General features: G+C 41.9%; 2 protein-coding genes and 1 long non-coding RNA gene across 3 annotated transcripts; 1 reads left to right on the top strand and 2 right to left on the bottom strand.

Annotated features, from left to right (window-relative positions):
* The first annotated feature begins 766 nt into the window (after positions 1 to 766).
* On the top strand, positions 767 to 12,871 carry scpep1 (serine carboxypeptidase 1). The gene is made up of 13 exons (XM_076082630.1): positions 767 to 907; positions 1,140 to 1,267; positions 2,057 to 2,146; positions 3,419 to 3,574; positions 4,299 to 4,373; positions 9,368 to 9,440; positions 10,002 to 10,039; positions 10,126 to 10,254; positions 11,198 to 11,282; positions 11,435 to 11,548; positions 11,645 to 11,782; positions 11,891 to 12,054; positions 12,644 to 12,871. The coding sequence occupies exons 1-13, from the start codon at positions 838 to 840 to the stop codon at positions 12,704 to 12,706; spliced, it is 1,323 nt and encodes a 440-aa protein (XP_075938745.1). The 5' UTR covers positions 767 to 837; the 3' UTR covers positions 12,707 to 12,871.
* On the bottom strand, positions 5,453 to 9,539 carry LOC142939432 (uncharacterized). Its single transcript, XR_012950045.1, has 5 exons — positions 9,075 to 9,539; positions 7,811 to 7,885; positions 7,313 to 7,472; positions 7,091 to 7,183; positions 5,453 to 6,227 (listed from the first exon to the last, which is right to left on the bottom strand). It is a non-coding gene; the product is annotated as an uncharacterized LOC142939432 (long non-coding RNA).
* Positions 12,872 to 13,169: 298 nt separating the features above from the next.
* On the bottom strand, positions 13,170 to 21,724 carry engase (endo-beta-N-acetylglucosaminidase). The gene is made up of 14 exons (XM_076082628.1): positions 21,537 to 21,724; positions 20,324 to 20,403; positions 20,021 to 20,222; positions 19,096 to 19,244; positions 18,790 to 18,944; positions 17,762 to 17,910; positions 17,475 to 17,646; positions 17,277 to 17,383; positions 17,049 to 17,160; positions 16,249 to 16,436; positions 16,021 to 16,163; positions 15,772 to 15,871; positions 15,574 to 15,685; positions 13,170 to 15,363 (listed from the first exon to the last, which is right to left on the bottom strand). The coding sequence occupies exons 1-14, from the start codon at positions 21,632 to 21,634 to the stop codon at positions 14,965 to 14,967; spliced, it is 2,166 nt and encodes a 721-aa protein (XP_075938743.1). The 5' UTR covers positions 21,635 to 21,724; the 3' UTR covers positions 13,170 to 14,964.
* Positions 21,725 to 23,688: the final 1,964 nt, after the last annotated feature.

The raw sequence follows: 23,688 nt of genomic DNA, 5'->3' as shown, positions 1-23,688 counted from the left end.
TAAAGCTAATAAAGCTACTAATCTATCTAGTCTATCATAATAGACGATTACTGAAATATCCCGAATTTATAATGCAATTTTTGCTAACAAATCGTGATAGGCTAATAAAATGGCATATTCTGAAGTATGAATTTGAACAAATGAATTACATAGAATTTGTATTTTTGTAACACATACATGTATAACAAATTACATTTATTTATCAATGGTTATTTTTGGTGACTTAGAAATCGAATTACCGGTGTATAGTACTTTATTTTGAAGGACCAACGTTAAATCGGAAGTCTGGGGTTACTCGTGATGAGAGCCAGTGCCCTGTCTAAAGCCAACTCTTTCACAACACTGCCCTCTGGCGTGGAGGCGGATTGACAGGTTCGATACAAAAGACAACACGCTGAGTGCAATGCATCAAGGGAAGTGTAGTTTATTAGAAACGTCTTTTCTGGTAGCTAGCTTGAGGTAAAAAAAAATCTACCTATCTATCTAGTTTATCTGGCAACACCAAAAGTATTATCCCTCAACTGAAGCGGACTTTCGTCCCTCTTCCCGAAAATAATTATTTCTGTAACCAGACAATATTTTTTTTAATTCAGTCTGTTCTCTATCACCTTCAATTCCCATTCAACTTATGTATTTATAAGTTTAAATTAATCTTTTACACACATTTACCTAGTATACCCGGTCCCTACCCATAGTTCCTAGCAACATAGCCAGGTACATTTGAGAGAGAGGGAAAAAGAATACGACGTCTGTCAGCTGACCCCGCCTGTGGTCATGTGATTTTTTGTAGCAATAAAGCCGTACAGAGCAGAACCGACACAAACTCACCCTTCAACGATGAGCCGGACAGCAGCAGCACCAGCAGCCTGGAGTTTGGTGTTTCTCCTGGCTTTCGTCGCCACTACAGGTATGATTATGGTCTGTATGAAGAGCCTCTACAAGTCTAGCCGACTAAAGTCAGACGTGACGAGTGAACTCCTCTACTCAGCTGGTTGTAAAGCGAAAGCAACGGCTGCTAAACGCTTTTAACTTTGACATATCTCCATGCGCCTTATATTTGTTTATTAAACTCTGTAAGTAATACGGTAACTTGAACACCAATGTTAAAAACTGTGGGTGTCATTGACTCCCGCGTGCAGGGCTCCCCAGTCGTCCCCCGGCCGGCAAAGAAGCCTGGAACTATGTGGAAGTGAGGGACGGGGCCCACATGTTCTGGTGGCTCTACTATGCTGACAGCCAGGATCTGCCTCTGGTCATGTGGCTGCAGGTAGGACACGACCTGGTCCACTCATCACTGCTGACACACACACGCACGCACACGCACACAGGTTTAACTGATTCACAAGTCACGTGCTCTTTTCCAAAGCATCTCATATGGTCTTGGGTGTCTGGTTGTGTTCCCCCCCTCCCATGCATTAGAAAGCAGGGACTGACCTGTATAATGTTGTAAATCCTCTGTATGCCTGTATTCTTGTAAAGGTGATGTCATTGCTGTGTGAGCAGCTTAAAGAGGTCTTATGTTACAAACCTGGGGCCCCTTGATGCACTGGGGAAAAGCAATCCAACAACAAAAAAGATGCTATTGAGTTGCATTCTGGGAAAAATGGCACATAGCAGGTTTTCTCATATATGTGTCTTGGGTTTTTCTGCTCACTTGATTTTAGGACAAATGCAAACTGGAGCAGGTTTTAAGTCTATGCTAGTTGATTTCCCTATGGAAGTAAAAAGCTGCGTCAGCTAGTTGAAAATGACCACAGAACTAGTGACTGAATGAGCAATCTCAGTGCTGCTTCTATTTTCAGTGCAGAGGAGGAACTGACTAATGACGTTAGATGTTTATAACTGTGCTGTAAGGAGCCAAAACCAGCCGCCTGGCTAGAAGATTGTCATCTGTGCTGTGGATGATATAGTTTTATCTCTAATACTATATTAATATAATGGTTTTATTTAATATATTATTCAGGAAATCTGAAATAATAGTTCATTAAAAGTACATATTAAACAGCCTGTCTGCTGTTGGAGCGTGATGAGGATGTTTTCTCGTGTGTGTCTTCAGGGTGGACCAGGAGGATCAGGAAGTGGCTTTGGGAACTTTGCGGAGATCGGACCTTTGGACGGGGACCTGAAGCCCAGAAAGACGAGCTGGGTAAGAGAGGTTGCGGCTTAAGGTTTCGAAGGAATCCTCGTCTTTGTGTCCGAGCAGCTGCTTAGCGGTCAGGAAAACGCTGATTCGGCGCACCACGGAGCTTAAAATGTGTTAAGTTCTAGACTGTGTTCGGTTGTGTCACTGAGGGTAAAAAGAGATGTCACAATCCTAGAACCACTGAGGCATCTGCAGGGAGGGTATCATAGTAGCCCACTGAATGGGTGAGAGTTACAATTCCACAATTATTGAAAAGCTCTTTAATAAAAAGACCATAAGTGTACGCTTTCTATTCTATATCCATTCGAGCGTAACCAAAGAGCGCCTGAGCGGACACCATCCCTTTTTATTTCTAGCGTCTCCTTGATGTAACCCTCAACATTGCAGCTCCAGTTACACTGCACAGCATGTCATACCCTCGTAGTTCATCACCGTGTCCCAGCCGTCATTTAATAGCCCTGCATTGTGTTGCAATCCTCTACCAGTGGGTCGCAGAGTGACATCTAGTGGGTTGCAGTGGTACTGCCAAATAGTTAAGTTAAATTACATTTTTAGGTAATTTACAAAGCTAGTATTATTAATTATGTATTTATTTACAGCCCAGTTTCTTTCTTTTTTTTTCATTTATACAGGAAGGTGTTCCTTGGCAGTTTGTACCACTCGGAAGTGGGCCTTAAAATTCTGGCCGGTTAAAATTGGGGAAACCAGCAGGAGTATGCTAGATTCAGAAATGTTTTTGAAAATCCCTAGCTTAGGGATGCAAACTATTTTACAATGAGCAAGTAGCTAGCAGCACTAGCTCCGACAGTTGCTAAATCTAGCCAGATAGTCAACAACACTGAAAGCCCGCCCCTTCAGGCCTTCTCCAAAGCCACTCCCCCAAAAATGTCATCATTAACGGCGAACATGACTATTGTTTCTACTCACAGCACATTAGTCCTGCGACAGCCACAGATAACGGATTTTGTCTTTTATTTGTCAGAGCACTTGATATATTGATTTTGGGACGATTAGTTTATTTTAGTCTCAATTGATTAAGATTTATTTTGCCGATTTTCATCTTTCTTTTCTTTCATACTGAGACTTGTATCCGAGAAACATATCAGCACATCTCTGCTAAACAAGATTAAATGTGGCTCTTTAGTGGAGAAACTCGTACGACTAATTATTACGGGTATGAGTTTAAGTCGACTAATAATTTCTTTAGTCGAGGACAGCCCTAGTTTAAATGGAGGTAAACATGCTGATGTATAGTGTGTGTGTTGGCTGTTTCAGGTGCAGGCAGCCAGTGTGTTGTTCGTAGACAACCCCGTGGGCACCGGCTTCAGCTACACCGACAGGCCGGACGGCTATGCCACCGATGTGGCCACGGTGGCCTCAGACATGTTGGTGCTGCTCCAGCACTTCTTTACAGAGAGAGCAGAGTTCCAGGTATGTCTACTGCACTTTGCGCCACTCGGGCAGGATATCATAATACTACTCTACAAAGAAACGCGAGTCCCAAAGAACATGTTTGCTCTGCTTTATTTGAAAGCCTAAGCACCCACACTAGTTTGAATGCTCCAAACATGCAGATTGAATTGCCCAAACTTTTCAAAACGGCCATAAGATATATTTTAGTCGGATAAATGAAATGGAATATAGAAAATGTATAAAAGCGGGTTATTGTAATATTGGATATAACCAGCAACAACAACCTGGCTAGGCTGCATGTTTGCTAGCTAGGTTTGAATTTTTTTTTTTTTCTTTTTTTTTTACATTTATTTAAGCAAGAATAACCCTAGACAGGACTGAAAAACGTTACAAGCTGTGAATGACATCATTCACAGTGAGGACTAAGAATTAGCAGCTAAAAAGTTAGCTTACTGATCTCGCCCTGCTAGCTAAGTGTAGCCGTAAGCCTTTGTTTGCTAGAAGAGTAAAACTGTTAAAGGGATACTTCACCCCTCAAATGACCATTTGTACCGTGAGGCATGCGAGGAAAATGGTTTTCCTCAAGAATTGAAGGAAACGCAGGGCGAGTGATTGATAAACAGTCATTTGGGTGGTGAAGTATTCCTTTTTATATCCTGCTGCTTCTTGTGTATGAGTGCAGCCTTGGCTTTTAAAAAAATAAAATAATTCTGTTCCATTAACATCTTGTCCTTGTGCGCAGAGCGTCCCCTTCTACATCTTCTCCGAGTCATATGGAGGGAAGATGGCGGCCGCTATCTCCTTGGAACTCACCAAGGTGAGTTCACAGAACAGTGTCACTTCTCTTAACCAACATTTCCTCCTTTTTCAGGCCTGTGACACGTGAGCTCACTGACATTGGAAAGTCCCCATGTCAAACAACTGTCATGTGATGGATGAGAAGGCAATACAAACCTGACAGTGTAGTGGCTTTCTTCTTTTCTGGAGAAGTAGAAGTGATCAACTTCAATATTATGCTTTGTAGTAGTGTAAACATTTTTAGTTGCGTCTTAGAAGAAGATTGGAACAATCAACTGCAACCCAAATGTTCTGAACTTGATCGGGGGCTTTCTTGATTGTAGTTTGTTACTGGTGTTTATAGCTCCTACACTGTAAAATCTAATTAGTTAACCTTACTTAAAAAAAACATGCAAACCGATTGCCTTGAAAAAAGCAAGTAAAGTAAGGTACTCATTTCATTCAAGTATAAGTACACTTACACTCGAGTTTCAGTAACTAAAAAAAACGAGTGAAGAGTACTTGAAACTTTACTTAAGATGTACTCTTGACTTAGTAAAGCCTACTCAGAATTACTATTTCAAACAACTAAATAATTTCAAGTGAACTATACTTTGTGTATTCCAAGCAACACATTTATTTAAGTCAGGCTAACTTATGTGACATTTACTGCTACTTAATATTTCTCAGTTACTTGAACACTAAAATCATTTACTTGGTAAAACCATGCAAACCGATTGCCTTAAAACAACCAAGTTCATGTTACTCGTCTAACTTAAGTATGTCAAACATCCTTTAAACAATAATGAAAAACAGGTTCCATTGTCTTCAAACAATCACATTTACACATAATAAATCAAGGTAGTGACACAGTTCAAAGTTCTAGTATATGATTTTTTTTATTTTAACATTAGGATTTGGTTCAGATAAAAACATTTAGTAAAATGTACAATTTGATCATCAAATAGACATGTACTGGAGGTTCTATATTTCACAGAGGAACAACTTTTTCACAATAGCAATTTAAAACACCAAATGCTCAGCTATGTTACACTGCTTTGCCAACTCACTGCTATAGGAGTATTGTGAACAATTGAGTCTGCTGGACTGTTTCCCCCCCCCCCCATCAGCCTACATATGCCAGCATCAAAATCAGTGATGGTACAGTTATCTGCCATCAATACTTGCCAGCTGTAGTATAAATTGGGCTTTATAAAAATAAATGCAATTATAATACTGAAAAATCCAACCCTGATCTTTAACCTAACATACAGTCCTGAAACAACAACAACGTTAATACTGTAATAGCTATAAAACGTTGTTGATAGACCAAACTTGGTAAAGAACCAACGGGCTGACAACTACAAAGTGGCTTCATTCAGTTAGCAGAACAGTATGAAAGAGAAAGGACTCTGGCATTGGATCACACACTTTTTTAACATACACCGGCAGCCTCTGGACATGACTTGCTGATGAATCCATGGGCTAACTATTTGAAACGAGTGCCTTAATATAGTTAACGTAACAAAAAGCAACTGAATCTAATGCCAAATGTCAACACCTTTATACAGTAATTTACGTTCCAACTATTTTTAAGAGTTTGCAGTTTTGGTGGGAGTTTGTCTTGTGCCAAGCGTCACTCTTTGAATGAAGTTGAAAGTGTTTTTCACGGCTTTAGGGTATTCAGTCCAAGTGTAAAGAAAATGACAACACAAACAAGAGGCAAAGTGCTTGAGGTAGGTTCAGGAGATCATCCATTACAATACCTTCCTCAACAATGATGGAAGTAGACACTGGGTCAAGGTGGAGTTGATTTGGAGAGAGGGACATCTTCACTGATGTTCGTCAGCACCCCAACAGATACTTGTGCCCAGGCATCATCCCTGTCAGAATCCTGTGTAAGACCAAACAGAAACAATATTACAACAAGGAAATATAAATTGTCAGTGTCATATGTCCCGTCTACGCTGCCTTCCAGCCTTGCCCATAACGTTTTCCTTTCACACACCTGCATTTAGTAGTTGTATCCACATTAGTGGGCCTAAAACAGTTTTGACCAGTTTACAGATGTCCAGTAAAGAAGATGAAAGAAATTAAGTATTGAAGTCTTCCTCACACAAAATATTCTTTGCCATCCTCGTTAGATTGTACTAGCTAGTGTATTCGAGGGAGCGATATGATCTACCTCTTGTGCATTATACACAACCGGAGATGGCAAGCAGGCTTAGCACCGTTGAGCTGAGCTGAGCAGTGCAACCCGGTGGCATGGACTGCGAACGGAGTTAGTTCAATATATGGCTGCTTCACCTTATGGGTGATGCTACCAGCCTAGCTCATGTGAAGCCAGGAAAATACACCTTTATCCATCTGCAGTAAAAAAAATTGTAACAATTTTTTGGGGGGCATTTCTGCATTATTCGACAGTAACAGTAGAGAGACAGAAAAGGCAGGGATGAGAGAGGCGATGACATGCAGCGAAGGCCTCCATCCAAATCAACTTCCGGCCGCTGTGGTTGGGACTCAGCCTTGCTGTGATGCGTCTTGAGGCATTATGTTTATCTCAGGATCACCTTGAGGGAATTTCTTCAAATTTGGAACAAAGGTCCGCTTGGACTCAAGGTCGAAATTTGGTGGTCAAAGATCACAGGTCACCGTGACCTCACAAAACACGTTTCTGGCCATAACTCAGTAATTCATATGCTAATTATGACTATTTCACACAAATGTCTAGGATAAGATGTAACTATGAGAACTTACAAAGCAGGTGTGGTAGAAGTGACTGGGGTCATCACCAAGTAGAACAGGGAGGCCTCCGAGTACGAGGGTGCACATTGCTGTCACATCTGGTTTCTAGAAGTGGATAATTAACAAAAAAAGTTCAAGATTATGTAACATTCAAATCTGACCGTACAAATATGTTTGTCAATGTGACAATGAAACAAGCGTCACCAGAATGTTTGTTTGACAGTACGGACTCACCCGTGAATCAATTTGCTGCACAAACTCAGCAGATGTCTCTCCAACACTTCCATTCTTGGACTTGAAGATTGTGACAAAGTGCGGTGTTGTGTAGTGGTCCACAGCATCAAAAAAGTCATTCTGCAGGTTTGTGGTGGCTCCAGAAAAACTCTGCAAACACCTAGAGCACACAGAAAAAAAACATACAGTGACTAAATCGGCTTGGACCAATGTGGACATTTTTGAAAACCATTCTGCAAACAAAAACACCGTCACAACTGTTGACATCACTGCAATTGCCAAATTTAATCAATAGCATACTGCTATTTAGTCACCAGGCTGAGTGACAGGACAAAGTATTGATTGAAAATTGATTTTGATTTAACTTTTGCTACAGCGAGCTAGTCTATTAATTCTAATAAAATTGTAGCATTAACGCTTTGTCAAAAACTGCTCTACCGCTGATTATAACTCCTTAAGCCTAAATATCTTCCAAATTATAGGCTACTGGCATCTCACCTTTAGTGAACCGGCATCCAGTGTTGACGAAGCAGCTCTTTAAGAGCCCTCAGGCAGTTACCGTGAGCACTTCTTCTGAAAAGGACAAAGAATATTTAAGTTAAAAGGAAGTTGTACTTATATGTTGTTATTTAGAGACAAATCCCTTGATAAATGCATGCTTTACCGGCATCACAGGAATAAACATTTGATTTTGTTAAACTAATCTTTTTGACACAGGTCAAAGAAGCTAGCTAAGACCACCAATATCCCTGACAGACAAAATAAATGACTGGGTCATAACGTATACAAGCCTCCTCGATATAATTGTGGGATTTTTTTGTTTTAAGTTACCATAAAATGGAGATTGAGATGATTTCTCCTTCATTATCAGTCACAGACAGCTTAATGTAGCTGACAGCTCGAGAGGGGGAAGGAAAGGTCGTTCATTTGCGTATTCAGTGAGGCTAAAGAGCGGTGTGCTAAAGAGCGGTCATTAAATACACAGACGTAGCATAGCCTACCCTAACTGTTGCGTTCATCCCGTGATATTATCGTTTCCTTCAACCACGGTTTGCATGATATATAAAAACATGTCCGCTAACGTCATACACCCATCACGTGACGTAAAATAATATAACTCCACTGCTAACGAAACAAACAGTACTGTTAAATAGTATTCTAGTTGTCCACCTAACGCGGCTGCAAACTGCACGTTTCAACAACACCGTGTTTAACGTCGCTCTCAAAGCACGGTTCATGCTGCATTCACTTGTAACTCGGAATTTCCAAGTTGTAATGTCGTGCAACCTGCGACCAAAATACGTTGGCTGTGTCAACTCGAAGAAAACCGAACAACTAAAATGTACATCGGACTTTCCACTTTCGTAATGGAAAAATTTAAATATGTTTTCAGGCGAACCTGGAGCAGTGGTGGGAACAGCTAACGTTAGTCTTTAGGCTACCGCTAAAACATGCCTGAACAAGTTTAGCTAAGCTAATGTGCAGTGACTGTAAGCTAAGTCAGCTAGCGTTGGCTAGTTAACAATTAAAATATGTTTTCAGGCGAACCTGGGGCAGTGGTGGGAAAAGCTAGTCTTTAGGCTACCGCCAAGACATGCCTGAATAAGTCTAGCTAATAGACGAAATGTGCAGTGAGTGTTAGCTAAGTCAGCTAGCGTCGGCTAGTTAACGATTAGCAAGCGTTAGCTCACGCTAGCTAACATTGGCAACAGTCAGAAACATAAACATTTTACACACAGTTACTGTTTGCTTGATGACTTACCTTAATATTCTTCAAAAGCCAAGTGGTTTGTCTTTCTTGCCTCAGCTACCGAGTCCGCCGATCCACCATCTTGAGCGCACACATGGACTGAATGTGGGCTTCTGCGCATGCTCAGACCTCAGCCGTTTTTTGTTACTTGAGTGTTTGAAGTTAGTTTTTTCCACCCGCTGACTTAGTAAGAAGTCATATTTTGGATGACAAAGTAAAGTTAACTATTTAAATGTAAGTCTGGACAACTATTACATTTTACAGTGTATTGAAATTGCTGTTTTTTTTTTAATTTGTCTCTCCAGGCCATTGCACAAGGGACGGTGAAATGCAACTTTGCTGGTGTGGCACTTGGGGACTCTTGGATTTCCCCACTGGGTCAGTATCCGTCACAAACCTCCATACGTGCTCGTCAAAAACAACCCCAACTGGAAATACTTTTACATTACTCGACGGCAAGAGGCGCGCGTATTTTCCACAGAGCATCAGCACAGGTTGAATGTACTGTGGCTCCCCATAGTCCTCAGTTAAAATCATTCATAATAAACCAGTTACTTAGATTTCTTCAGCTAGACTTCACAAAAGATTTCTGTCTGTAAAATGTAGTGTGACAATCAAATAAGGTCAAATTTAAGAAAATATGCAAGGGAACCCCACGGAGTAACATGAACCATGAGGAAGGTAAGGACTCGTTTTGAGCTTGATGCTTTTGTGCCGACAATAATGAGCATGTTGTAGAATACGCTCAAGGTCTGTAATATTTGCCCAGAGCAAAAGGAAAATGAAAACACCAGATGTTTAAAGGGAGTTTGGTGAATTTCTCAGCAGGAGTTTATTGTAGTTATTACCCATAATATCCAATCACATATCAACATGAAGAAGGTTAAATACATTAAGAGTTTATCTTTATGGGATTTGTTTGAAAAAATTCATCCACAGACTCTGTGATGACATGGGGGCCGTACCTCTACACTACTGTGAGTAACGAACTAAAGTTTCTATTAAAAATGTCTGAAGCTGATCTGCTGAGTTTCCACCTGATCGTGGCCTCTCTGCTGTGCAGTCACTGCTGGATGATTACGGCCTGAAGGACGTCATCAGTGCGGCGGAGGCGGTGAAGCAGGCAGTGGAGCAGCAGCAGTTTCAGAAAGCCACCGAGCTGTGGTCTGTGGTTGAGACGGTGGTGGAGCAGGTTGGTGCCACACAGGAGGATCTGTCGGGGTCGCTTCTTCATATTCTGAGCTTTTTGTATTGTATAAGACTAGTTATGTCAACTTATTAGAGACATTAGGACTTTCCCCTCTTTCAAAGTGTATTTCATACATAGGATGTCAAATGCAGTATGCCAAAAAACACCAGGATGTTCCGGTCGCATTTTGCAAGCCAGCATGCTTTTCTGGCTATTCCGACCCACAATCCCTTTGAGCAGCAGCAAGAGGGTCAAAGTTCAAGGTGCCATGTTATGAGGAAGTAGGATGTCCCAGTTGAATGCAAACTACATGCAACAGTACGTGCTTTGTAAGGGCAGCTGCAGTTTGCACTAAAAGAAAAAGTATGCGATTTGGAACGCAGCTACAGACAGCAGCTGCTTAGCTTAGCTTAGCATTAACATAATTTGCACCAAATATCAACTTGATACTTTCCGGTATGTCTCTGTATTTAACATATTTAAGTTACATTTTAACTAAATCTGTTGCGAATGAGGTTTTACATTTAGACACATTGCTCTGAAAGATATCTCTATAATCCGATCCTGCAATCACATGTGGAATCTGTCGGCAGCGGGACAAGATTCTGGTTTCATAAGGGTTCTGGTTTTCCGTTTGTAGTCTTGGTTATACTGACCGATCGGGTTTAAGCAGGCATTTGTTGAACCCATCGGCTATTGTCTGACAATGATTTCGCTTTTATTAATTTAAAATTAGCTTGTAAACTGGCTACTTTGTGCTACAAATTGTGAAACAATCCGGTCGCCCCCCTCCCCCGGGAGCTTATCTGTTGACTAATAGCAGATATTCTTCAAATCTTTTGCTCCGAAAGTAATTTTCTCCATATTGCGTATTTAAAGTGTGATTTCCTTGATGTGTGCATGGTTCATAGGGTTTGATGTGGTCTTGTATTGGTTTTCACCTCAGAACACCAATGGAGTGAACTTCTACAACATCCTCACCCAGGAGCCGGATGAGAGACGCGCCTCTGTGGCAGGAGAAGACTTCATCTGTAAGTGATCGCATTGACTCAGCAATTTAAAACAAAGAATAGCTGATTTGGTGACATGAAATGTTTCATAACATGAGTCTAAATGTAAATTATTTAAAGAGGGTTAATGCAAATTTTTTTCCATTTTTACTTAAATGTTGTGTCTCCACCAGCTCTGCAGACGCGTCGCCATATTCGACCGCTCCATGGCCAATCGCTGAGCAAGCTGATGAATGGACCAATCAGGAAGAAGCTGGGCATCATCCCCAAGAATGTCACCTGGGGAGGTACCGTATCTCTGCAGTGGATTTTGTCCCTAGAAATCTTTTCCTTCTTTTCCTTGTCATCTTTTATATGCTTGTCCTTCTCCTGTCGGTGTCCAGGCCAGGCAGAGGACGTGTTCAGCAACATGGCAGGAGACTTTATGAGGCCTGTGGTGGACGTGGTCGACCAGCTGCTGACGGCCGGAGTAAACGTCACCGTCTACAACGGACAGCTGGATCTCATAGTTGACACCATGGGTAACGTACTCCGTGTATTACCTCCTGTTCAGCTCTAGCAGCAGTGGTGTAAACCCATCCTGCGAAAAAGAGAGCTGTACCACATGGGGTCTCTGCTTCCTGTCATAGGTCAGGAGCTGTGGGTGAAGAGGCTGAAGTGGGAGGGGCTACCTGGGTTTAACGGGCTGAGGTGGACCCCCCTGGATGACCCCACCTCCCCGGGTGTTACCGGAGCTTTCTGCAAGACTTATAAGAACTTCGCCTTCTACTGGATCCTCAGAGCCGGTCACATGGTAAGATACAGATACACCCGCTGTGGCATTGCCTTTTATTCTTCTCATGTCTGCTGCGTTTGTAATTGCTGCTATATTAATAACCCATTATTATCGACCACACAATATGTTTGTTAACCGATTAAGCCAACAATTTTGTGTTAAATTCTGGCCGCAACAGCCGGTTCTGAAAAGGGAAGCTATTGCGGAAGTGCGTTAAACTTGCATTCTCTCTAATGGCCATCAGGGGGCAACTCATCTGGTTGCCAAAAGAAGTCTGAGAAAATGACTACTTCTCGCTTGATTTATTACCTCAGTAAACATGAGTTTATGGTCTCAATCTCTAGTTTCAAGTCTTCAATACAGCATGATTTGATACAGTACAGATGATCATTGAGTAAATTATGGTCCATTTAGAGTCAAATGGACCATAAAGAAGAGTATGCTTTAGGGCGGGACTACCTTCTGATTGACAGGTCGCTACCATGGCGTAGTCCGGTCTGAGTTGTTTTCATCTCGGAACTGTAACCCTTTTACAGTGTTTTCAATTCATGAAAGTTAATTGTAGTAATTTTGTTGTGGTTGCAACCAACTTTTTCTGTCGTCACAGATTCCCTCAGACCAGGGACCGATGGCCTTGCAGATGATGAGGATGATCACCCAGCAGGTTTGATCCACCGCCAGCTGGAATGGCTCTGACAATCACAATGATCACATGACTTTTTTTTTATATTCCACCCTGTGCTAAACCAAAATAAATCTGACAGCTCTGATTACAGTAATGACCTGTGTAATTTTCAGCCATAAGAACAATAAAGGCACTTTTTTTTTTAGTAAATGCTGCTGTGTGTTTTCTTCTGTTTTAAGACCGTTTAAAGATGCTTGTCGTTGTCCTGACTACATATTAGAGTGTGCTTTCCCAGAATCCTAAGTTGTTTTTTCTTTTATTCTTGAATGACAATTGTTGTAAAGCCAAATCTTTGATAAGACAGGTGATGTTTAATCGACAGCTTGAGGGAGTGGCGGCAGGGTGAAAGGTCAATTGCACAAGTGTTGGTACTCCATTTACCATGATGCACTTACGTTGTCCAATTTGAATTGGACCTAGACGTGTGAAGGAAAAATTACCACCCCAATGATCACATGTTTTAGTTTATTGTATATGTGACAGGATCAAAGTAATCACATTTCAAGAACTCTTTGATAAAACATTGAATGTTACTTTGCAAGATATATTGTCTGCATACATATCGCTAGCATACAGTTTTATAAAGAAACAAACCAAATCCACATATATATATATTAGTGCTGGGCAAGTAACGCATTAATTAATTAACGCAGACATATTTTATCGCGCGTTAATGCATTTTTTTTTTTTTTTTTAATTAAGTGGACATTTTTAACACGAGAACCGACCGGCCGGCAGCGAGCGGCGAACCGTTTGTGTGGCGTCTCTTCCACCTACATTCCCCTGGGTCCTAAGTCCCTCCATGTACAGCTTCTTATCACCCTCTATGTACGAATGTACATTTATAACAAATACCACAACTGTAATCAGCGTTGCATATGTGTCTGACCAAAAAAAGCAATGATTTAAATTATTTTTTTTAGAATTTTTAAAGTGTTTTTGTTTGGAATATGTATAATAAGCATATCATTTAGTTATCGCTACTGAGAATAAAACAAGACTTAAAAAGGTTTGCAAAGTGTATATTTCAAATTGCATCTCTTACACACACACAAAGAAAGTTGTGAACACTGGCTGAATATCTATTAGAATCATAACTATTTGAACTGCTACTGTGTAAAGGGAATTGTAGCGGCGTTCAGTCCATTATTAAGCTGCAAATGAGCTGCGGACAGTGACTTCATTTTCTTACGCGAATGACGGGAGATCTTTCAAGTCTTTTCCTTTTGTCTTACGCAGCAAAGCGTTAAATACACAAATATTATACTCGTGTCACACGGTAGAAAAACTATATGCTCTCGTGCCTAATGCAGCTCTTTGGGTTTTGCACCGGCTGCCGTCATGACGTCATATCAAGAAAAAAGGGAGCGCCATTAACATAAATGCTTTTCCTTTAGTTCCTGCACAATGAGCATAATTCAGAAATGAAATGGTTAATAAGCCCAAAATTCCAATTAACCAATACATACACTTCTGGCTCTTACAGGAATACTGCTGTTAAAAAGCACCTTATTTGTTTAAAGTGTTTGCAAACCAAATGTTATTGCACTTTTGTTCATATAGCAGTACTTTTACAATAAAAGTGCACAATACACTACTTTTGAATTCATTATTGAATTTTGCACATAACAATGCGATTAAAGATTGTAATCGTTGCCCAGCACAAGTATTTATATGATGAGAAGAAAGAAATAGTATATTTGGATCAGTAAATCTCTTTTGGCGAGACTGTGCAAAAAGTGATATCTCTGACTCCTGATACATTCGATATACTAGTGTCAATCTTATCTCCGTCTTGATAAAGTAATTAAGAGAATTTAAGATCCTCTTGCTAGTTGTTTTTCTGGATTTTTGCCCAGTTGCCATGGAGATGGATCTGTTGATGCACTCATAGCCCTGATGAGAAGCGCATGGTCTGGTTCGAAGCTCAAGAACACAGAGTATGTGGAGCTGGGATTGGTTAAAGTCAGTGAAACAAAGCAAGACACAATAACTCAAGCAGATTAGCATCATGTTTTTTGGTCAATAGCTCCACTTTGCCACCTCCACCTAAATCTAAAAATGTGACATTCAGATTTAAAAGTTGCCAACCACACAGTTGTCAGTTTTATAGCCTTCACTGGGACTTTCCAAAACGGTCTCTTAACACAAAGCCAAAAACACATCAGTGCTCCAACTTGTGAATGTTGAATTTTACATCAGAGCCATGAATGCAGCACCATAACATAAGCATTTATGTTAGGTCATTGCGTTAATGCCTCTGTGTAGCTGAGGCTTCTTCTTCCCCAGTGGTTCTCTGGGACAAGGAGGCCCTTCCTGCTCACCGGCTCCACCACCAGCTCCAGAAGGCCGGGCGGTTCGGGCACCGCCAGCTCCGTCACTCTGAAAAGATTAGAGTACGCCCGGCCCACCAAAACGAGCTCACCCGGGGGGATCCTGGGATCGGGTCCTCTCAGCCGTCGCCAGTACACCCGGAAGTGGCGCGCGAGCTCCGTCGGGTACTTCCAGCGCAGGGTGGCATTTAAGTGCAGGCAGGGAGAGGGGGACTCTGGTGAGGTGCCGGCACCGCGCAGCCACACCACGTCGTAGATGCACAAGCCCTGAACCAGCTCAGTGGGAACCTGCAGACCTACATCCAAAAGCTTAAAGAGAGAGAGAGAGAGGGGGGGCACATGAACCATTTAACAGGGAGGAATTCTCATATACTTTTATTTAAAGGGCCAGCGTGTCGGATTTGGCAGCTGCGAGAGGCAGTTGAAGTGGAAATCCTGTATTTTACTAGTGCCAGTTCCATTGAATGAACATAGTTATGGTGTTAAAACAGCTGAGCACATTGAACACAACTGGCTCACCATGATTTCCCCCACCCTGCAGCTGAATGGCGTGTCCTGCGGCGGTCCGTCCCGCTGGATGCTGAGACAAACTTCTCTGAGAGCACAGCCACGAAGCTCCAGCTGGGAACACCTGCCCGCAGCGATACGACGGAAACAGACTTTAAAACGATAAACCCTTTAACTTAGCTGTTAACTCGGCTGTTAGGAGTGCCTTACCCGACAGTCCAGCCATCTGGACTCAAGTTGCCGCACAGCTGAGTGAACTGGCTCACCAACTGGAGCCCCTCATCCTGTACCACAGGAGACCCGCTGCTAGCTGCGGAAACATACAATCAGTGCTTGGCAATATGGAACCCAGGAAGATACAAATCCGAAGAAAACCTTTGCAACAGCAAGCATTGGGGCGGGGGTTGGATATTCCAAAAGTACCTTGGGCATCACGGGTATGGACTGTAAGGAACTCACGTTTGACATCCTGGACGTCCATGTGCGTGCAAAGACGGGCGTCTGTTGTCTTCATCTCCAGGGACACTTTGATCCCGGTGGATGGCTTGTAGATGAGGGTCACCAGAGTCTTGGATGCCAGGGGTACGTGGAGGGACAAGATCCTGAAAGAGATTCAAAACGGAGTACTGTGGACGCACTGTGAGACTTGTGTGGAAACTAAAGCAAGGGGGAACGAGAAACACACACTTGGCACAAACTGGAGACGTGTGTGTGGCGGGGATGAGTCCGTCCAGCAGCAGTGAGCAGCCCCCATTCCAGGCGTCCTCTGGGCAGCCGCGGCTGCTCAGCCAGCCCTGGCCCTCCAGCTCTGTGCGGTAGTACAAGGGTTGGATCTCCTGGGCGCTCAGGTTGAACCAGCTCCTGTTGGCCTCGCGCTGCACACATGCACACACACACACAATAATTAAAATGTTACAATCGACTCTAAAATGGACTGCAGAGATGTGAGGACTAGCGCAATGGGGATCAATGTTGCTCTTCCTTCCTGGAGTTAAAACAAAATTAATAAGTTGGCTTAGATCTAACAAATGTACTTCAGGACGATGTCCAGGTTATCTACTACATTATATGTCCTCGATCATATTTACGTTGTTGACTTATTGTACAAAATATGGACTTGATCTCGATCATATAACGTTATTGCTTATGTCGTATGACATATTTTACTGACCTCAATATCGTTAGAATTTGGCCAACAAGATTCCAGAATAAAGAGCTGGGTTTTTCCTTCCATTATAAGACTTGGACATAGGCTATGCACATTTTTGTTCACAGAGCCCCGAGTGTACTTTCCAATGTCTGAATATCCTCACGAAGTGGCAGTGGCTTAAAATGGTCATAAAATGACAAAAGAATATTGTTTATCGCAATTATTTCTGGGACGATAGATCATCCAACGAAATTTGTTATCGTGACGGGCACCATGTACAACTGTTTAAAAGCCCCACACCATCTGCCTTTGGTTGCAGATCCACCTCCTTCAGTACCTGTCCTCTCCAGTAGATAGCCTTCCCAAAACCCTGGCAGAAGGAGGAGATGAAGGGGAGCGGCGAGGCTGGCCGATGGATGTACAGGTAGTCTGACAGAAGAGCCCAGAACCTGCAAGCAGGACGGGTCACGGTTAAATAAGAACATCTCCGCTTTCTTTCTTCTGCTTTCAAAGTTAAAGTTGAATGTGTGCATTCCCGTCACTGTCAGTATTGTGTTGATCTCACTTGTCCTGATTCTTGCGGAACTCGGTCTTGTCGTTGAGGGTCTCGTACACCCAGCCTGGGGCAAAGATGGCCGTGGAGAAGCTGTGCTTCCGAATGATTTCCAGCGCCTGCGGGCGACCAAAACAAGAGGGTGCATACCGTCAATGATGGTAACGATCAACGCTTTCTTCAGAAGCAGACGTGTTCCACAGTGTGTACCTTATTAGTTTCCAGCATTCCTCCCACCACCTTGCCTCGGGCGAACACGTCCACCCCGATGTAGACGTCAGCCTGGCGGCCTTGGATCCCGCTGTAGTCCCTCATCCACTCCAGGTTCTGCTCTGTCCAGTTGTAGTTGGTGAAGAAACCATCACAAGCGTCGAAAAACATCCTGTTATGAAGAGATTGAGATAAAGTGTTGGACAGTTATCAATGAACTGCCAAATTGTTGTAATCATCTCTGGTTGTTTATATCGAGTTCTGCTACTAATTTCAAATTGATCTACCTGTTGGACTGGTTGAGCTCATTTTGCCACGTCAGCTGTCCGTTCTCAATCACGCTGTCGTACCAGAGCACCAGGCTGCCAGGCACCCGCTCGTGCAACTGGTCCGTCAGATAGCGCAGGAACAAAAGAGCGTTCTTCACCGCAACCTCCTGCAGACAGATGGCGGCACACACGGGGACTTTACATGCTTTTCAGGCCGAGGTCTTGAAGAGACAGGCCACTACAAAATGTGTATTCACCGTCTAAGTTTAGCGTGTTAGCATGCTAACATTTGATAATCATCAGTAAGCATAAAGAACAGCAGAGGCAGATGGTAGCGTCATTAGTTCTGTAGGTGTTTGGTCATGAACTAAAGTGTTGGATGAGTTATATTGTTGACCTGATGATGGCGCTAGATGAAAAGTCAGAGGATCACTAAAGTTATTACAATTAATCCCATCTCATTTCATGGCAGTTCATTCATTCATTTCAAGAATCCGTATCCCCAAATTCAGTAGAATTCATCCTCTTGGAACCATCTATGTAGAAAATCTTCTGCCAAACCATCTTGCAGAAGTTAAGCTATTTCACAGGATAAGTGACATTAATCGACCTGCTGGTGGCGCTGGAGGAAAAGTCGAGGAATCACAAAATTCTGTATCTTTCATCCTCGGGGGACCAAGAATATTTGTACAAAGAAGAACAAATTCCAGGTCACTCTGGATGGGCATTGCTTTTGTGAATTGACCTTGACCTTAGGCTAAAGGTTCCCCCTGGAACTCTTTCAGAGGATTCTTCCTTCAACCCAAGGGTTACACTTAGAAGAACCATATGTGAAAGGTTCCACCCAGAACCCCGTATTAGAGGCTCTACAGAGAACCCTTCTATGGTGTAATGGTTCCACCCAGAAACCTCTCTCAAGGTTCAATCCAGACCTTCTAAGGGTGCTAACAAGAGCCCACCCACAGGGTTCTACTTAGAACCCTTTTATATTCCAAAGGTTTCATGTAGAGTATTGTGTTGACTGCCAGGATAAAAGTCTTACTCACACTGAGGGAGTTCTCTATGTTGATGAGCCAGCCATCGAAGCCGTAACAGTGGCTGATCTGGACTAGTTTGTCAGCCACCGCCCGGTACGACTCCTCCTCTTTCAGGAAGGCCTCGCACGCTGCGGCTCCGTCGGTCCACTCTGTGATGAAAGTCCCTGAAAAAGCAGACCAATTATGACAGGAGATTTTACAGATGAAGACAGGTTCTAAATTCAAAATATGATACCCGATATCGAAGATATAAAACACAAATTCAGGATTCCTGAACTGGACCTGGTTCGGTTTATGTTTGGCCTTTTGACTCACCGAGGACAACGACTCCATGTTTATGCGCTGCATTGGTCCACACAGCAGGAGGAATAGTCACCATGTTGTGTGTGAAGTAGTTGAAAATATCAATGTATTGCCAGTGGTAGAAGGCATACGGGGCCTCTGCACTTGTCCCCTGAGCAAACCTTGACCACAGAAAAGAGAGCATGACAAAGCATTATGTGAAAAGGGTTCACATATCTTACAGCAGAATGAACGAACAAACTTCTCGAGTGGTCCAGACCTGTCGTATAATGCCTTCATCAGAATGTAAAATTAACACTCCATTTACCAAAAACCATCCTCATCATCATCACTTTTATGATGTGAAAACACAATGTGAAAGGGTTAAAGTTGTAAGACCAAAACCCCGGACAAATCCCAGACCACACAACGCTGTGGTAGCAAACTGTCAATCAAGAGGTAGCCCCGCCCTAAAGCATACCCTGCTTTATGGTCTGTTTGACTCTAAATGGATCATAATTTACTAAATGAACATCATGCTGTATTGAAGAAGACTTGAAACTAGAGATTGAGACCATAAACTCATGTTTACAATGTTTACTGAGGTAATAAATCAAGAGAGAAGTAGAGTCATTTTCTCATAGACCTCTTTTTGCTACCAGAGGAGTCGCCCCCTGCTGGCCATTAGAGAGAATGAAAGTTTTAGGCACTTTTACATTGGCTTCACTTTTCAGACCTGAGGGATGCCACTTGAAAGCATCACATCACCTACTCTAGGCTGTAACATTCTCTCATATACTGTACTACTACTATTGTACTACTGTCTATAAGTAAGGAGCTGGAAGGTCATTTGTAGATTTTGGGATGACACTACAAGATCTGGGAGTATAACTTTTAGAAGCAAAAGTCTTAAAAACCAGATTTGTTTTTTTATTCAGCACTAAATATGCCTCCATACCGGTCATCCAGGTAGCCTCCCATCATGTCGTGAGACACCAAGGTGCGACGGAGACTTCTGGCAAGAGGAGGCTCCCGAGGTGCCAGGGGGACTGCCGCCACATTGAAGGGGTTCGCCTCGCTTCGTTTCCATGACAACAGCTCCTCCAAAGATTGAAGGCCACAGCTGATCGGTTCGGTGGTGTCGGCGTCGTAATGTTTGGCTGAGAGGGAGAGGACATGATGCATATAAAGTGTGGTCATCAAGTCATCGACTGCAGCTAAGATTCTTTTTCTACTGCTGCTTGTAACAAAGACACCTCACCTGGCAGGGGGGAGGGCAAATAATTGATGACTTCATGGACACCACTCAAATCCATTGGTTGATCCAAACAAGACTCCAACCTGGTGGAAGTACAAGGTGGCAAGGTGAGACTGGTGCATTTGGTTGAACATTAAATCACATTAGTAACTTAACTGGTTCTACTATGATAGAGGAACACCATGCAACATTTACTTTCAACTATTCATTCGTCTGCAATGACAAATGTATCCTTTAAATGTCCACTAGACTTGAATTTCAGGGCTGTGCATTGACCATAGACTGTATATTAGAAGTGGACGTAGTCATCGTGACGTCACCCATTGGTTTGTGGACTGCCGTTATGAAGCCTTTTTGCAGTCACCATCGTTTTACGGACGTCGCCATGATGGTTTTTTTTTGCAACCGATGAACAGAAGTTACCATATTTGGAATGCGGAGGAGTGACAGAGACGCCATATACGTCTCTGGTAGCGGCAGCGACCTGTCAATCACAGTAAGCCCGCCCTAAAGCATACCCTGCTTTATGGTCTATTTGACTCTAAATGGACCATAATTTACTAAATGAACACCATGCTGTATTGAAGAAGACGTACAACTAGAGATTGAGACCATGAACTCATGTTTACAATGTTTACTGAGGTAATAAATCAAGAGAAAAGTAGAGTCATTTTCTCATAGACTTCTATACAATCAGACTTCTTTTTTCAACATGAGGGAGTCGCCCCCTGCTGGTCAGTAGAGATTGCGTAAATTTTAAGACACTTCCCTTCACTCGGCAGAACCGGAGGTTGTCGCCTTTTATTGACTAGAGACGCATCAATTCAACTTTTTCAGTCCCGATAGCGATACCACGGCTTTTGGGAATCTGCCGATACCAAGTACCGATCAGTGTTTAATTAATAAGCGGTATGCCTCGCTGTGTGGTAGAGACTTGGATTATTATTTTTAGTGTAAGGCAACATCAGGCCCTGATTTATAAAACATTGCTTCACTAACTTTGTAAAACAAAATGTAACAAATAAATACATAGATTAATCAGTCAATTTATGACTGTTGTTTGTCATCAAAATGATAAATTGCACTCCAGCAACATGGTAAAAAAAATGAACGGGAATTACAATTCAAGTGTAAAATGTCAAGTGTTTAATTGCCACCCAGCTCTTGTAAACGGTAAACATACTGACGAAATAAGTATCAGAGTACAGGAAGTTACCGGCTGGAGTCACTTGTGTCCGTCTTCCCTCCGACGTTAGGATCCTCTCCGGCCTCTCCTCGCAGGGAAAGCTGGTTTCCATCCCCGGTCAAAGCCATTTCACTGACTTTAGATCTGTTGACAGACCTTTGAGGGAACAAACTCAATCGTGAAAGAGGAAACAGAGAGGTGTTTCCTGCGAGCACCAAGAGCGAAACACTTCCGACCCCCAATCCTTCAGAATAAAAGCGTAATTTCCATAAATTAAAATGATAAGAACAAAAAAAACTAAAGCAGCACAGCTGATACATTGTTACTTTATATAAAATGCCGTACTACAATAATGAAATTATAACTTTCAAAACCGTTAGGTATTGTGTTCCCCTTTATTAAAGACGCTGCTCGATTAAGTTTTTTTAACCATGCTTTACCGCAGAAGTGCAACAACATAGAGGTGTACAGAGTTTATGTTAGAGGACTCCGTGTAGTTTGTTGTCCATAGAGGATGGACTCAGGCCAGCTGGACAAAGGAACCACTCTTTTGTTGTTGTGCAGGACCAGACTCTTTACTTGGAAGAGATGAGCCCCTAGTAAGCAACCAAACACGAACAACAACACCGGGCAATGAGTGAGGAGACTGAGGACGGCAAAGATGGCGGTCGTAAATTATACTTCACCGCTTGGGGGAGTAGTGCTGTATGGCTGATATGTCCAGCGAGGTCAGTTAAATAATTTTTGTAATTATATATTATTTAAATATTATTTAAGCATTATTCATGGCATGGAAGTAGTATTTATGGACACCATCTCTATACACGTATATATATATTTTCACACTTTTTTTTTCTCTAACTCACAATGAAATTGAACAGACTTATGGAAATACAAACTTGATTTCATAATGTCATGGTTTTCAAAATGATACAGGCAATGTAACCATACCATGGAGGCTTCTGGGTCACAAACTGAAAACCTAATTTACGTCAAATAAAGTTCAGTTATGATAACGTTTACCCAGCAGCCTCCTGCTTTACAGGTGCTCTGTCTTTTTCCATAACATCTCTCCCAATTCAGGTCCACGCTAACATCACAAATTTGAGCTTTTAACACTCTAGTTTTGGGGATTTGGGATAGAGTTGTTCATGTTTACTAATATTTCTGGACTGTCTTAGACCGTAGGAATACCATTTACCAATTTATCAAAATAATAAATTAAAATATTTACCACACATCACATCATTATATATATAAATATATATATATATATATATATATATATATATATATATATTATGATGTGATATGTGATAAATATTATATATATATAAAGATGGTGGCCATAAATAATACTTCCACGGCATAAATAATACTTAAATAATATTTTAGTGATATATAATTTAAAAAATATATAATAATAAATATAAATATTTTTTTCCCATAACATCTCTCCCAATTCAGGTCCACACTGACAACACAAATTTGAGCTTTTAACACTCTAGTTTTCGGGATTGATAATATATAATGGGATGTATAATTTAAATATAATTTCCTTATCAATATATAAAATATTTATCATTTATTTGATTTATTATTTTTAATGTATTGTTTTGAATCATACATGGTGTTCCTACGGTCTAAAACAGTCCAAAACTCTTAAAGTAAACATGAACATCTCTCTCTGTGATGTCAGTGTGGACCTGAATTGGGAGAGATATTATGGGGGAAAAACTGAGAGCGCTCAGCTTTCCAACTCCACCTGTAAAAGCAGAAGGCTGCTGGGTTAAACGTTGTCATAGGTGAATTTTATTTGACGGCAATGAAGTTTTCAGTTTGTGACCCAGAAACCTTTGAATCCGGAGACTGTGAAAATAAAATTGATAATCCAGATTGAATGAGTGATTCAATCAGTAAAGAGAGCACGGCGGACATGTACAAGAAAACGTGGGGAAGAGAGCATAACCTTATCAAATCAATCAGTGGAAGGCTTATTAAAAGTGTAATGTTATTTTTATCACAAGCTATTTCCGAGTTCAGTTATATCCTTAAAACTGTAGTTCTCTGTGCAGGCCCAGTGAAGGTGTTACCGGTCTTGCTCTCTATTGACAGCTCTCTACTTCAGACGCTCTCTGGCAGCGTCCTCCCTCATCACCCAGCAGGGAAGTGACGTCAGACA

This window comes from Anarhichas minor, unplaced genomic scaffold, assembly GCF_050575085.1.
Source record: "Anarhichas minor isolate MPS153535 unplaced genomic scaffold, ASM5057508v1 ptg000007l, whole genome shotgun sequence".
In the NCBI taxonomy this organism is placed as follows: Eukaryota; Metazoa; Chordata; class Actinopteri; order Perciformes; family Anarhichadidae; genus Anarhichas; species Anarhichas minor.
This window is presented reverse-complemented; position numbering and strand designations above follow the sequence as displayed.